Raw genomic sequence first — 15,000 nt, 5'->3', positions numbered from 1 at the left:
AACATAACTGCCTCCTGAAATGTTCCACATTTTGGAACAAATCGCCTTTATAAGCATCATAGTTAATAAATATTCATGTTTTATTCCCAGTACAAAACTCCAGCTGCGTTTGAAGAGATTTATTAGAGAAGGTTAATGAGCGGCAGCGAAGACATTAGTGGCTGCTTTACCATGAAAATGTCATCCTTAAAGCTGCAGTATGTAACTCTTAAAAAAATATGTTTTTCCTATATTTAATAATGGTGCAAACTTAACTGTCACCTTATTGTGTCAGTATAATATGAGATAGATAATCTGTGAAAAAAAATCAAGCTCCTCCACCTCATCCCTGAGCTATTGCCTTCTGAAGAAATACACCACTCCCAATCAAAAACAACCAATCAGAGCCAGGAGGAGGGTCTTAACGCTGTCAATCAATCTTGTGTACCAAAGCCAAATGTACAAAAGGCGGAGTAACAATGTGCCATTCCAGGAAACCTATTTATCCGCCGTCATCGGTGGCAATGCTAACTAGCCTTAGCATTCATGACAGGCTATGTTGCGGTGAACTGGCTGTAGTGTAGCAGATAGCAAGGGGGCGTGTACATATGAGTGACTGATGGTGCTAAGACCCTCCTTCTGGTTCTGATTGATTGTCTCACGGGTGTATTTTTGCAGTAAGTACTGGGAGAATTCAGAGGAGTTCAATTTCTACACAAATTCTCATTCATAACAGAATAATTTTAATAAATATGTAAAAACATATTTCTTTAAAAGGTACACACTGCAGCTTTAAAGTATAATGGTACATACATTTGGTTTTAGTCAGCACAAGAGCACAAATGTGACAAGATCAGAGAAGGAGGAGTATACACTATTTTTGAAACATATTTAATTCATGGTAGGGAATGTTACGAATGAAATTATGTTAGGAAGGGAAGAAAAGGAAGAAGAGGAAAACTAGTGGACTGGGCTAAAGCCCTCACCACTTTATGCAATATAAGGAAGAGGTTAGTGGAAACAATGGAAACCTTATTTTATTTAAGCAAGCCTATTCTGCCTCCACATGATTTTTATGATTTTGATTTTATCTACGATTTTAGTTGCATTGTGTAGCACTTTGAGATTTTTTCTAATGAAAAGTGCGCTACAAATTAAATTGATTATTATTATTATTATTATTATTATTATTATTATTATTATTATTATTATTATTATTATTATTATTAAACCACAGAGGAGAACCAAACAGCCAGATGACTGAAACATGAGAAAGTGTAGAGATCTGAAAGGACAATGAACCCAAAGAGGAAGAGTGGTCAGGTAATCTGTAAGAATAACGTCAGGAGATGGCGGATAGGTCCGATAAGCAAGAGGTAGGAGGGAAATGAGTTAAAGTGCATCAGGCAAAAATGTTAGTGTGCATGGATTTCTATTGTTTTTATTAAGAAACTTCAAAATTAAACTAAACGAAAAAGGAAATTTCAGATCTAACTTATCTATTTTAATTTTGCATATATGTGTTTCACATAAAACAATATAGGTAACAAACCAAATAGCATTGGATGATTTGTCAATGTCCCTCCACATCTGCTTCTACACCTGCAGAAAGAGAGAAAACTAACAGGGACAGGACGGGTTCTAACAGAGCATTTTGCACTGGACCCAAACTCACTCCTCTCCATGATACGTTTTGATTCTCTGTAGCATAAAGCGCCGCTTTGTTTCTGCACAGACTAATCTGCATGTATTTGATGCAGCGTCTGCCCGTGCTCCAGTCTGAACATGTTTTCTGATGCAGATTGATGGTTGCAGTAAAACACTTGCTGTCTATGTAGCAGTTAAACATCCACAGAAGTGACACAGCTGCTGTGTGGGCATCTTCACTCGCCGCGTTCTGGCTTCAATTAACGGATTATGTCTCTGTCTCCCTGAAGCTAAAGCGAAGAAGGCAGCAGAGAGAGAGGCTAAAGCCAAAAAGCAAAAAGCTCCAAAGCCCACCAAGAAACCCAAACCGCCAAAGCCCACCAAGAAACCGAAGCCACCCAAACCCACAAAGAAGCCAAAGACGCCTAAACCCACCAAGAAACCAAAGCTGGTAACGACCACGGTGCAGCCAGAGCTCCGCCTTCCTCCTCTGGAGGAGGAGGAGGAGGAGGAAGTGGGCCTGGAAACAAGTGAGTTCACTTCAGATTTATGGTTTCAGGTAGGAGGAGAGTCAGGGGAGCAGTATTCAACTTGGTGATCTTTTTGCCAGAATACCCTGAATGTTCCAGGCTGTTGCTATAAAATAAAGAGATTTCAGTGTGCTTAAAGCTTTGATCTGATCTTTACAGCGAATCAACCCGAGTTTCCAACGGAGCCCGTTGAGCCAGACCTGGGTAAGACGCCCAGCCCGAGTCCTCACAGAGAAGGAAACCCTTACATGTGTCTTTTTATTGCAGTGGCATGACCTCTAGCAAAATCTAATCATTTTTTATTATAAGTATTTAGTGGTGGGGGAAAAAACTAAACATTAAGAATTAATAGTTTAAAACTACATTTCTGGTAGCGTAATTAAACCTTTCTAAAACAAAAGAAGGTGAAGCTATTTATGCATTTATTTACAGTTGAAACATGATATTTACATACACTGAATAAAAAGACAAACATTTTTTTCTCACTGTTTGAAGTTAAATCTGACCAAACATTTCTTGTTTTAACTTAGTTAGAATTACCAAAGTATTTCTTGTTAAATGCCAGAAAATTTGGCGAGAACATATTTTAGACATTTTTTGGAACTTTTCTCAAATTCATAAGTTTCGATACATTTAATCAGTATCAGGTATAACTGCCTTTTAAACTGTATGACTTTTGGATTTCCTTTCACAAACTTCTGATAGATTAACAGACATTTGAGTTAATACACCCGTGAATGTATTGTGTGAAAACATTGTCAATTAACCGCTGAGGTGCCAGTTAAAAAGGGTGAATTATAACAAAAAAAAAACAAAAGCTTCATTTTAAAGTATTTTATTAACTTTAATTAGGGCCTGTGGTTACTGGTCTATGCATTTTGATCCCAGTTTACTTAAAAAAGGGAACCTGCAGAGATATAAAACAAAGCCCTGTTTCCAATTTAGCGGAAATAAGTTATTGCTTTTCTACAAAGCGATCTTGCATTTGAGCCTACAAAGCAAACAAACATCAACGTCCACATTGTAAATCAAGGATGGAATTACAATTTAGTAACATTGTAAAACTAATTATTCCTTTTATTCAGCTTCATCTGCTACTAAAACCCGACATGGACCTATGGTTGCCAGATGCTGTTTTAATCAGCATCTTTGCTTCTAGAGCCAAAGTTTTTCCTTCAGCCTTTAACAACAAAGCTCTGAGGTTTCTGTGGGTTGTAATTAGTGGTTGTAAATATTCGCAGGAAGCGGAAAAATTCTGTTTTCCGCTAAACAGATCTGCAATTGTGATGTTTTCAACAAGAAAACAAATAAAAACTGCACCACGCTAACTTTTTTGAAACTCGCCAGAAATGTGCGTATGACATTAAAAACAACTGCAGCACCTGACGCTAACTGATGCGTCAGGTGCATCAGTTAGCACTGATGCACTGATCCTTTCTGATCCTTTCTGATCCTTTTCAAACAAGCAATTTTGCTTGTTTGAAAACAAGCAAAATTGCAAAAACAATTTTGCTTGTTTTTGCAAGCAAAATTGCTTGAAAGGAGCAGAAACACTTCAGTTTCTCAAGCTGCGTTTCCAGTCACCGTATAATTGTGCAATTTGGCATTTCGAAAATACATTTGCTTTATGGAAACATGCCGATTTCTTTATTGAAAAACACTTTTTTTTTCAATAAAGATTTTTTTTTGTTGTTGTTGTTGTTGCTAGGATGAGGTGTTTATTTGGCCATATCAAAATTGGTGTATTTCATACAACTGAAAAGGAAACACTTTTTTCGCATCACACGAGTCACATGATCAACAACCGTATGTTGCCACTGGTGCAAACCATGAAAAAGACGACATCAGGAAGTAAGGATCCTGGCGCAGCATTTTATATTATTATCATGTGACACTTTATTATTACATTACTATTCATTTTGTATTATGTCAACAGTAAATGTGTTTTCAACTTGAAGTGAAGTTCAGATGAGATGAGATTAAAATTCAGTACAGTAGTTGACTGTAGATATACAAATCATCTTCATATATCTGTGGTGATAATGTGATATTTCCAGACAAATGGATCAGAGGACACAAGAAGGAAGACACAACCACTGAGGTCATCATGTACATACCAGGTAGTTCTCGTCATACAGTGAATGGTTGGGATTTTATCATTTGTATCTGTACTATAGATGATTCTGTGTTGATTTTGTTTCCAAATAACATCAAATTTATGGACAACTGTGGACATAATTTCACTATTCCTGTGGGACAAATTCAGGATTTGCTTGAAAATGAAAATAAAGATATTGTGTCAGACACTTTCAATAATTTATGATATAAATTAAAAGTTCATATTTTTCCCAGTAACACACTTTATGAAACACATTGTGTTGATTGATTATACACAGCCCGATGTTTTAAGACTATTTATTTGCCAACAGCTAATGAAAACATGATATTTAGGATTAGAATATTACAGCAGGTTTTTTTTATTAGATAAAAGGGGATCTTGTAACACTTTATTTGAAGGGGTGTGCATAAGACTGACATGACACCGTCATAAACATGACATAACATCTGTCATGAACATAAAGAAGTCTTTATGAATGTTTATGACAGTTGTCATGAAGTGTCATTCGTTCAATAATGACACTTTTAATGCAAAGCTGCTCTAAAAGTTGCATTAAAAGTCCATTAAAAATGCCCACCTTGCATTAAATTATCACAATTTACAAAATCATGCAAAGTTGACACTTTTAATGGACTTTTAATGCAACTTTTAGTGCAACTTTGCATTAAAAGTGTCATTATTTACCGAATGACACTTCATGACAACTGTGATAAACATTCATAAAGACTTCTTTATGTTCATGACAGATGTATATGTCATGTTTATGACAGTGTCATGTCAGGCTTATGCACACCCCTTCAAATAAAGTGTTACCGGGGAGGCTTACTAATGAATATTTTTAATAGTTGCTATTATCATGAAGTAATTTTAATATGACAAACAAGCCTTACCAGAATGCATGTTTTAATTTAATGAATATTACTGTCATTTTATAACAAAAAATTCCACTTTTTTGATTTCTGTATATATGTTGTTATTTTTTAAATGGCCTCATGTGAAAAGATCACTGCTGAAATATTTTTAACACAATATATCTATATCATTTCTTTTTTGTTGTTGTTCTAGAGGAAACCACGTCTGTTCCATTCGCTGGTCCCTGGTATGAAGAGTATGATTACTCTGACTGTACGTCTTTATCCAGCTGAGAACTATTAAGACTGTTGTCTTGATTGTGGCCGATGAGAGACTTTCTCTGTTTTTCCAGTGGCAGAGGCAATAGCAAAGAAACAACAAGAGGAGGAGGAGAGAGCCCGCAAAGAGAAAGCAGAGAAAGGTAACAGATGGAAAACATTGACTCTTTTAAAGGACAAGTCTGCTTACATGAGGGATCTACAACCACATGTATCTCTACACTCACCATTATGACTTCTGATGACCAAAAATGTAAAAGCATTGAGGTTCAATAAATGAATGAATTGCCGGTGGGGGCATCTGACATTTCAGTACAGCCCGTCCAAAGAACAAAAGAACCCAAACAATCAGCACATGGGTAAACAAGTTCCAACTGCAGCCCTGAGAGGGCCACCCTTTCGTTGGATGAGAACAAGAACATTAGTGTAATTGAGGAGGAAAAAAATTATATCTGCACATGAAAAGCAACATAAAAACACAAAGCAAGAAAACACAAAATCCAAAAATCATTCAAAAAATGGCAGATTTAAAAATTTTTCTTAGGTGTTTTCATGAGAGAAATGGACAGAATTGTCACAAATAATGAGCCTAGTGGTGGAAGAAATATTCTTCTTTATGAAGTATTTTTTCTTGTCTTTTGGCTCCAAACTACATACTTGTTTGACAACATTTTCAACAGAGATGGAATGTTCCAAAAAATATGCATTAGTTTTTGTTTAATAGTTTGACAATTTCCTTTTTAAAAAAAGGAAATCTTCAAAATTCCCTATGGAAGATTCAATAAAAATAAGCGGATCTGTGATTCTAAACAAGAGGATTGAGGTCAATTCAGGCTCCCGGGTCGTACAGGTACCGGTCCAGACCTCCGGCTGGCTTATACACTCTGTTATTGTTCTCTAGCAAACCTGAGGATGCATTTATACTCAGAATAAAGTACCAACTGGAAAAGCAGCTGGTAGAACTGTATTTCTGTTTAAGGTTAAATGAGTGAGAGGTTCTCAATAAAACTGTCACATATTTGAGATTTTTCTTTGTAAAAGACTTTTGCTCAACCACATGAAAAGAACATATCACAGCATATTGAAGGATCCAATCTTTCTGCCAAAACAGCATCAACAAGTTAAGGCATGGCCCCGATTTTGTATAAGAACACATTAGCATTAGTAGGACAGAAAACGTGGCTCTTGATCCTCTGTAAGTTGGTTGTTTGCTTTATAATCCCACAGCTGAGCGGCAGAGGAAACAATGGGAGGAGGAAGAAGCAGAGAGACTGAAGCAGGCGGCTTTTCCTGCTCAGCCAAAAAGTACGACATTGCTTTGACTTACATGGCCTGGTTTGATCCTGAGACATTTGGCAGTGAGATCTGGCATGTTGTTGTCTTCGTGTCAGAGTGTCCTCCTTTGGGCTTGGAGTCTCACCGGGTGGATGACGACCAGCTGCTGGCTTCCTCTCAGTCTCACCACGGCTTCGCGGCTCAGAGGGGACGCCTCAACATGCAGGTAGCCTGTAGAAGAAAACAATCTGAACACCTGATACCCCCCAGCTGATGCTTTACGATCACACATTGTACATTGTATAATGGCCATAAAACAGCCAAACTAATGGGATCTAAACTTCTTCCTTTTGAATTATGTAAAATTGACATTTTTGAGCTTTATATCATATGTTGTTCCCTCATCAAAACATATCTGGAGTGTTGCTTTGATTTTTTCATGCATATTTGAGAAATCCATTAATACCTGAGTGGATCTAGTGCCACCTTCAAGGCCTCCATTCCAAACTTCCGTCTCACTGAGCGGCCCTTCCCACTCAGCTCCTTCAGACTAGCCAGCAGCAATTAGCAAAAACTTGCACATCTGATGAGCTCATTCTACAAACTACTTGTCAGTGAAACACTGGTAAAAACACTGTTAACGGATTAACAGAGAAGTCATGTTGTTATGACTTCCTGAAGGGGGAGTTTCAGATGGAGCAGGAGTTTTTAAAGAGACAGAGGCCCAATTTCAAGGCATCAAATCACAAACTCAAGTTTCTGTTAAGTCATATTTGATGTGTATAGCATTTTTATGACAACTGGGGGTAACATAGTTACTTGATTATGTATTATGTACCTGGAAAAATACATCATACTGTCCCTTTAGATGCTCGGAACAAACGATGCATGATGAAGAATAGAACAGTCTATTTGCAGCTCTGGTTTGTGAACTGTGTTTGCAGAGCTCTGAAGATGAGGAGGACATGTATGGAGGTGCATGGTGTGCAGAGCCTGAGGACAAGGAGCACTGGTTCCAGGTGGACGCTCGGCGAGAGGTGGAGTTCACCGGAGTCATCACCCAAGGGAGGAACTCAGAGCAACTGTGAGTTTTGTTTCAAACGGCATTTAAAAAAGGTTGTTTTGAGGTTGGAGGGTTCAATTGATCTGTTCTCATAACACTGGTTCACATTTCATAAATAAAAACTTAATCTTAATTTCAATTTTATGGTTAGTGGAAATGTGGCATAGGTTTGAGCTATTTTGCTAAGAAAAAAAAGGCCAGGACCTTCATCTCTAAATAAACACCAAAATGTTACAGTGAAAGTTGGTTGTACAAGGTTCTGACTCTTGCAGACTAAATACAAATGTACACAACAACTTTTGGATTTGTATCTGTAGAAAAAGATCTCATTATCATTTCACTTTAAATTATTCACTACTTTGTGTTGATCAGTCCATCAAAATTCCAATCAATGGCTTTGAGGTTTGTAGTTTTCTTGTGACAAAGTTTTTGAGGCAAGAATATTTTCCATGACTGTTATTTTTATCACTATACAAGAGGAAATGTTTTGCTTGGAGGACTGTGGACTCATGACTTATGTTGTCATTTCAGGGAGGATTTCGTATCGTCCTACTTTGTGGCCTTCAGCAACGACAGCCGGGACTGGACGGTGCTGCACGATGGCTACGCTGAATGGGTGAGCGGCATCTAAATGCTGTACTCCAGCCAGAAATTTTCCAAGAGAAATCTCAAAAACATAATCCCTCTCTCTATGTGGTCCCCCTCCTCAAGCTGTTCTATGGGAACGTGGACAAGGAAACACCCGTGATGAGTCAGTTCGCCGCACCGGTGGTGGCGCGTTACATCCGGATCCTTCCCCAGAGCTGGAACGGCAGCCTATGCCTGAGAGCCGAAGTCCTGGCCTGTCGGCTACCAAGTCAGTGCCACAGACAACAACCTCAGGACAAACAAAATGGGCTATCAGGAGAACTGCTAAGTTCCTTTACTCTAACACGCCTGAACCATGTGACTTAACGGTCCATTCATTTAAACCAGGCGCACTGAAGCAGGAAAAACATCCAAAAAGTCCTTAAAAGTATTGGCATAAAAAACCCCATCAAATTATATTTCATTGAATCAATCTATTGTTTTCTATACAACTGACTGACTCACTTAAGCTACACTCTGCAATTTGTAGGTAACATTAAAATAGCTGACATTGGGATTTTAGGGCGGTGTATGTAATTCAGGTGCCCAGCTTGTTTCATAACTCTAGAACTACTGAGAAGTTAATATTTAGAAATTTCCATCCAGAGTTTCCTTCCTTTGAGTTAGGACATTCTCATTCACCTTTCCCTGCAAAGAAAAACACACAGCTCTATATCCATTTCTTTAACATGAACTTTAACATGAACTTCATAGACGTCTCTCACCAGTAAGGCTCAAATGACAGCTATTCCAACTGCTAGAAAAGTAGCAGCTTTAACAACAACAAAAAACTCAAAAGAGGAAAATCAAAACCTATGTTAGAGATAAATTTCATTGACTGAAATTTCATTGATTCAATTTCATTGATTTCAATGAAGTACCTTTCCTAATAACTGAAAGAGAAATATTGAGTCCAAAGTAAATACTTGTTTAAATGGGCTACTAATTATTTAAAAAGTAAAATAAAAATGTAATAATTAAATTAAAAATACTTTCAGTAAGCTAGTAAGCTAGATAGCTAGGAAGCTAGTATCTAGCTAGCTAACTGGACAGCTGCTATCCAGTAACCTCTCTAGCTTATTGAGTAGTTAGTCTTTATGAAGAAAAACAGCTATCTCTCTCCCTCTGACTCCAATTTTACTTGAATTGTGGCATGTGTAAATAATGTATTAATTTATTTAGTTTTGACATTATGGGTGTTATTTTACAGGCAGCTACCACAGTGAGAATGAGGTCAATGCGTCTGACGATCTGGACTTCAGACATCACAACTACAAGGACATGAGACAGGTTTTGGACAAGACAGTGAAGAGGAAATTCTGGTCAAAATAAATGAGACATAAATCAGCAATAAATGTGTTCCTTCTTTTATTTCAATGCTTTAGATGATGAAGGTGATAAATGAGGAGTGCCCCAACATCACAAGGATCTACAACATTGGGAAAAGCTCACAAGGCCTCAAGATGTACGCCATGGAGATCTCAGACAACCCAGGCGAACACGAGACAGGTCGACATTTAGACTTCAGACCATGTCATAACATCGCAGGTAGAGTGATTACTTGGGAAAAACTTCACTGACGTTACAACTTTACCTTACCCCATCTTCAGGTGAACCCGAGTTTCGCTACACAGCAGGTTTCCATGGCAATGAGGCTCTGGGTCGGGAGCTTCTCCTGCTATTAATGCAGTTCCTCTGCAAAGAGTACAGAGATGAAAACCCAAGAGTGCGACGCTTAGTGGACGGAGTGAGGATTCACCTGGTGCCATCACTGAACCCAGATGCCTACGAGCTCGCCTATGAGATGGTACTGTACCTCAAGAGTCACAACGACATTAATGACATCTAAAGTTTAGTCTGTCTATTTTTAAATGACTAGAAAATCTACCTAAAATGAAGCTAAAAAGAAAGTACATCCTTGTAACAACTTTCTAAGTGTTTGGACATTAGAAAAACAGTCTCTCCATATAGGTTGTGTAACAACACTAAACCCACTCCATGATTTCATAGCTTGTAGAACCATCTTCAGTAGCAAAAACACAAAGCAATTGTTTATGTGTAGAAATTCACCTGTCTTCCACTCAATTTGGAAGAATTTTAAACCACTCTTCATCTTCATCACACAACATTGCTTTATTGTTTGGATCCCTTAATTTGGGCAAAAATAGAGCCGTCAGATGCTCGGCTGCAAAGTGCCCAAATTATAATTCCTCCTCCATTGTGCACCTTACCAAACATTATTTAGTTATTAGTAGTTTTTAGTATTGTTTAAAATTTATTGAGTCCTTGATCTTTAAAGCCAAAATGTCAGGCATCTTCAGTAGCAAAAACTGAAGCAATCTCCTGTTGGTTCTGTTCTAGAAAAGTGAGTCATTTATAAAATCTATATGTAGAGTTTTATATTGTCCTCCTGCTGTCCTGCAGGGCTCAGAGATGGGAAACTGGGCGCTGGGTCATTGGACTGAAGAAGGTTATGACATCTTCCAGAACTTCCCAGACCTGAACAGCATCTTGTGGGGAGCCGAGGACAGAGGCTGGGTACCTCGCATAGTGCCCAACCATCACATTCCGCTGCCAGAAAACTTCCTCGGTGGTTCTGTGAGTGCGCAAACATCAGAGGCTGATTCTGTATTTACTAAACGTCCACAAATATATTAACAAGTATTTCTTTCTGTGCCATTATTTTAGCTTGCAGTTGAGACCAAAGCCATAATTTCATGGATGGAGCGCAATCCATTTGTGCTCGGAGCCAATTTACAAGCAGGAGAAAAAATGGTGGTGTACCCTTTTGATATGCAGCGTCCTCCAATTTCTGTAAGGTTAACAGGATAAAGAACGTCATGAATTATCTTCCAATATGTACAATTATTGATTCTGTGCCATTTCGCTTTGTTAGCTAACCGACAGTCGACGTTGGAGGGTTAATGCTGAGATGAACGAAGAGACCTGGGCTCGTATTCAGAGGCAGAACGAAGGAGCGCTCAGAGAGACTCCTGATGATGCCATGTTTCGCTGGTTGGCAATGTCATACGCACACAGCCATCTAACCATGACTGAGACCTATCGGGGATCCTGCCACGGTGATGATGTCACTGGAGGACAGGGGATTGTTAATAGAGCCAGCTGGAAACCAGTGGTGGGCAGTGAGTAGAAGATGGCAAATAGCCCAAAGAGGAATGGGCACTTTTTGTCACAAAAAAATCAAGACTGGTCGCACCGTATAACCCTCCTGCGGTCTTAGCAGTATGCTCAGGAGGAGCGCAGCAGATGTCACGGTCAGACAGCAGGGAAACAGGGGTGGGTTGTCCCAGCAGACTGACAGTTCCTAAAACCACAAACACACACACACACACACACACACACACACACACACACACACACACACACACACACACACCTAGCCTTGTTTATATGCCCTACTGGGGACTAAAGACAAGACCATGCTTTCTGGGAATCTCCCTTTCTGAAAGTAGCACAGCTCTGCAAAAATCAAGTAGCATGCTAGAGGGGCAGTGAACAAACATATCACTTTAAATTTGCAATAAGACTAACTAGAGTTCCAAACATGATAAGAAGGTGACTCTTGGGGACTTGTCAGGTTTTTAGTAATGGGTGGGGACATAAATACACACTAATTAGTTTTTATTACATTCTTAGTACCTGTAGCACAGTTTCCGGTTCAAAGTGCTTTGACAGCCACTATGACTCAATGCACAATGAAATCTACACTTTGGTACAAAAGAAAATTGAGTAGCCACTCAAGATATGTCAAATTCTAGTATTGAGCAGCATATTACGCTTTGTTAAATGTATTCTTTTAAAGACATTACATAAAGGGATTAAAATGATGCATACATTTCTGCAAAAAAACCTTTTCCTAGCAAATTATATCATAATTTTGTGTTCTTCTGATTGACTGTAAATCTCTCATCCAGGAACAACCTGTAATTACGAGAAGATGGGCCACAGGCAGTAATCTTGATTGATTAATTTACTCTACAAGTCTGTTGTTGAGAGTGTCATCTCTTCTGTCATCATCTGTTTAAATAGCATCTGAGCCAGGGACCTGAAAAGGCTTAACAGCCTGATAAAGAAGGCTGGTTCTGTTCCGGGGACTACTGTTGAAATCCTCTGGAGATGGTTGTTCAAAAAAGGATTCTTTGAAGGTTTTTGTTCTGTCTGCTCACTTTCACTCATGTAATGAGTTTTGTCGAATAAACCTATTGACTGATTGATTGTAATACAAACATTACAGACAACCCCGTTCATCCTCTTTCATATGTTTGAACACTGAGGCATCTTCAGATCCATTAGAATACCGAATAATATAGACAATCCTCCCTGCCCACAGCCATAAGCATCTACAACAACTCAGATATGATGTACTTTTCACGCATCTGAAAATAGATGAAAGGTATTTTTTTATCTTCCTTCTATGTACTAAATGATTGAGTAAGGCGTAAAAAGTATGCTGAAGAATAAACATTTATTGCTTAACCAAGCTCTTTACAGGATGCTTTGTTTTCCCGTAAATATTTAAACCAACAAATGAACTTAAAAAGTACAAACTGAAATTACTGTCAGTAAAAAAGGTACTGCAACAAAGCCAAAACTAAAAGATATACTACTTTCTGTATTTAAAAAAAAACAGCAAACTGAAATGTCTATGACATGACTAACTAAAAGCACTTAAAAGCAGCATGAAATTAAATGTTTTTTAAACTTTGTTTTTAAGAGCCGTTTTTAACGTAAAACTTAACAGCCAGCCAATTTCTGTTTCTGAGTGCAACAGGCTCCCGTTTTAAACACTTATCACAGTCTGCTTTTCCTGGAACTCTACAGGTGGTGATGAATGCCATCAAGTGCTTTTTGACTGCAAGGACCTCTCCCTCATTCCAAGTCCTCCTCTTGCATGGTTGGCAACCTTTAAAACCAAAGTTAATAACAAGTTTAAAACAATGAAATGAAGTTACCAAAGCAATATCATAATTGAAGGGTTTTTTGAAATTGTAAAATACACTCATGCCTGATTAGACCCTTCCTGCAAAATACAGTTAAATACAGGACCTAAACCAATTAATAACTGTACCTTTCTCACCATGAAAAGCTATTTTTCTCAATTATACCAAAAATATATATTTGTAAACATCTAAGGTAATTGTTACTAACCCTAACCCTACCCACAAGACAATGAAGTCCTGATGTTACTATAAATTAGGGCTGACTTTTAATTTTGAAGTCAGTGACGTAATATTTGAAAATGTAATGTACTTTAAAATAAACCTGAATATTGTAAGCAAGAGGCTTGCCAACATTGGGACAAATAGAAAAAAAACATCTAAATAACATAAAAAACATTGACTAGTCAAAAGGAATGTTGTATCACAGCTGTGTGATTCTACTACAAAGCCGTTTCTGCTTCAGATATACAGTAATCCTTCATCAAGTAAGCAAGTTAAGATCACAGTTTATAGATCATTTTAAGGAAATATTAAATTTCTTAGAAAGGTAACCATACTAACAAAATCTCAGACATCTCCAGTTGGGCTAGTAGCCCACCAATAAAAAGTTGAAAAATTAATACCTTTGTCTTGGAGGACTTTGACTTTGGTGGAGCTTCATCTGCTGAGCCAGCATGCTCAACCTCAACACCTTCAGTCACAGTTGGTTCTTTGTCAACCTTAGGAAAAGAATAGAGAAGTCTTTTAATACTGCAACAAGACTGGCCATCTTTTGTTCAAATCCACTGACCACCTCAACAACAATATAGAACAAACCAAAAACAATTCAGCTGGAGATCAGCATAGTACATTGTCAATGAATCACAGCAGTAATGTTCGATTAAAAACCTATTTCTGGTTTGGTTTAGCAGTCATCCTTCATCATGAAGTCTCAAACTTCAGTATCACTTAAACTGTTTCAAACATTAATCTAAGAAGACGTCACTGGATAGGACTGTTAACATGTTTCCGTCATATTCCCTGATTTGAAACATACATCATGTCTTAAGCCAGCTGTCAACCATACTACTGAGGGCAGACAAGATCTATAGTTACACAAAAAAGGGATTACATTTTGACCAAAATAAACCTCAAACGGGGTCCTCACTTTTACTGTAAACCAGAAATGTGTGTATGGCCCCAAACAACCATTCACTAAAGACTTCAGCTGCTATAGTTCCCACAATGACATCAGACCAGACTAGTGTGTGTTGCAAGAACTGCTAAAAAAAGCCTGTTAAGTTCATAGTTTATGGAGCATTTGAAGGAAATATTACATTTCTTTGAAAGGTAACTGTACTGACAAATCTCCCAGACATCTCCAGTGGGGCTAGAAGCCCAGTGAAAAGAAGTTCAGAAATTATTACCTTTCTCTTAGAGGACTTTGACTTTGTTGGAGCTTGATCTGCTGAGCCAGCATGCTCAAACTCAACACACTCAGTCACAATTGGTTCTTTGTCAACCTTAGGAAAAGAAAAAAATAGTGTTTTAATACTGCAACAAGACTGGCCACCTTTTGTTCAAATCCACTGACCACCTCAACAACAATATAGAACAAACCAAACGAAATTCAGCTGAAGATCAGCATGGTACATTGTAAAGGAATAACAGCAGTAATGTTAGAATAAAA

General features: G+C 38.0%; 1 protein-coding gene and 2 long non-coding RNA genes across 4 annotated transcripts in view; 2 read left to right on the top strand and 1 right to left on the bottom strand.

Annotated features, from left to right (window-relative positions):
* Window positions 1-11,708, top strand: part of aebp1a (AE binding protein 1a) — a 15,504-nt gene extending 3,796 nt beyond the window's left edge. For both annotated transcript variants that reach the window (XM_081610442.1, XM_081610441.1), the window contains 16 exons: window positions 1,917-2,156; window positions 2,316-2,360; window positions 4,214-4,276; window positions 5,341-5,400; window positions 5,480-5,548; window positions 6,633-6,710; window positions 6,797-6,906; window positions 7,625-7,764; window positions 8,275-8,359; window positions 8,455-8,599; window positions 9,581-9,660; window positions 9,756-9,879; window positions 9,981-10,177; window positions 10,795-10,968; window positions 11,059-11,184; window positions 11,267-11,708. In XM_081610442.1, the coding sequence (XP_081466568.1) occupies window positions 1,917-2,156; window positions 2,316-2,360; window positions 4,214-4,276; window positions 5,341-5,400; window positions 5,480-5,548; window positions 6,633-6,710; window positions 6,797-6,906; window positions 7,625-7,764; window positions 8,275-8,359; window positions 8,455-8,599; window positions 9,581-9,660; window positions 9,756-9,879; window positions 9,981-10,177; window positions 10,795-10,968; window positions 11,059-11,184; window positions 11,267-11,521 (1,991 nt within the window). In that variant the 3' untranslated portion in view covers window positions 11,522-11,708. The remainder of the gene's footprint in view (window positions 1-1,916; window positions 2,157-2,315; window positions 2,361-4,213; window positions 4,277-5,340; window positions 5,401-5,479; window positions 5,549-6,632; window positions 6,711-6,796; window positions 6,907-7,624; window positions 7,765-8,274; window positions 8,360-8,454; window positions 8,600-9,580; window positions 9,661-9,755; window positions 9,880-9,980; window positions 10,178-10,794; window positions 10,969-11,058; window positions 11,185-11,266) is intronic.
* LOC145552666 (uncharacterized) lies at window positions 8,601-8,789 on the top strand. Its single transcript, XR_014088813.1, has 2 exons — window positions 8,601-8,688; window positions 8,719-8,789. It is a non-coding gene; the product is annotated as an uncharacterized LOC145552666 (long non-coding RNA).
* Window positions 11,709-13,087: 1,379 nt separating the features above from the next.
* LOC145552665 (uncharacterized) lies at window positions 13,088-14,969 on the bottom strand. Its single transcript, XR_014088812.1, has 3 exons — window positions 14,738-14,969; window positions 13,955-14,050; window positions 13,088-13,294 (listed from the first exon to the last, which is right to left on the bottom strand). It is a non-coding gene; the product is annotated as an uncharacterized LOC145552665 (long non-coding RNA).
* Between the last annotated feature and the right edge of the window lie 31 nt (window positions 14,970-15,000).

Source organism: Poecilia reticulata, chromosome 8 (genome assembly GCF_904066995.2).
Source record: "Poecilia reticulata chromosome 8, P_reticulata-male-v2, whole genome shotgun sequence".
Taxonomy (NCBI): domain Eukaryota; kingdom Metazoa; phylum Chordata; class Actinopteri; order Cyprinodontiformes; family Poeciliidae; genus Poecilia; species Poecilia reticulata.
Note: the sequence above shows the minus strand (reverse complement) of the source record. Positions and strands in the feature narration are given on the sequence as shown.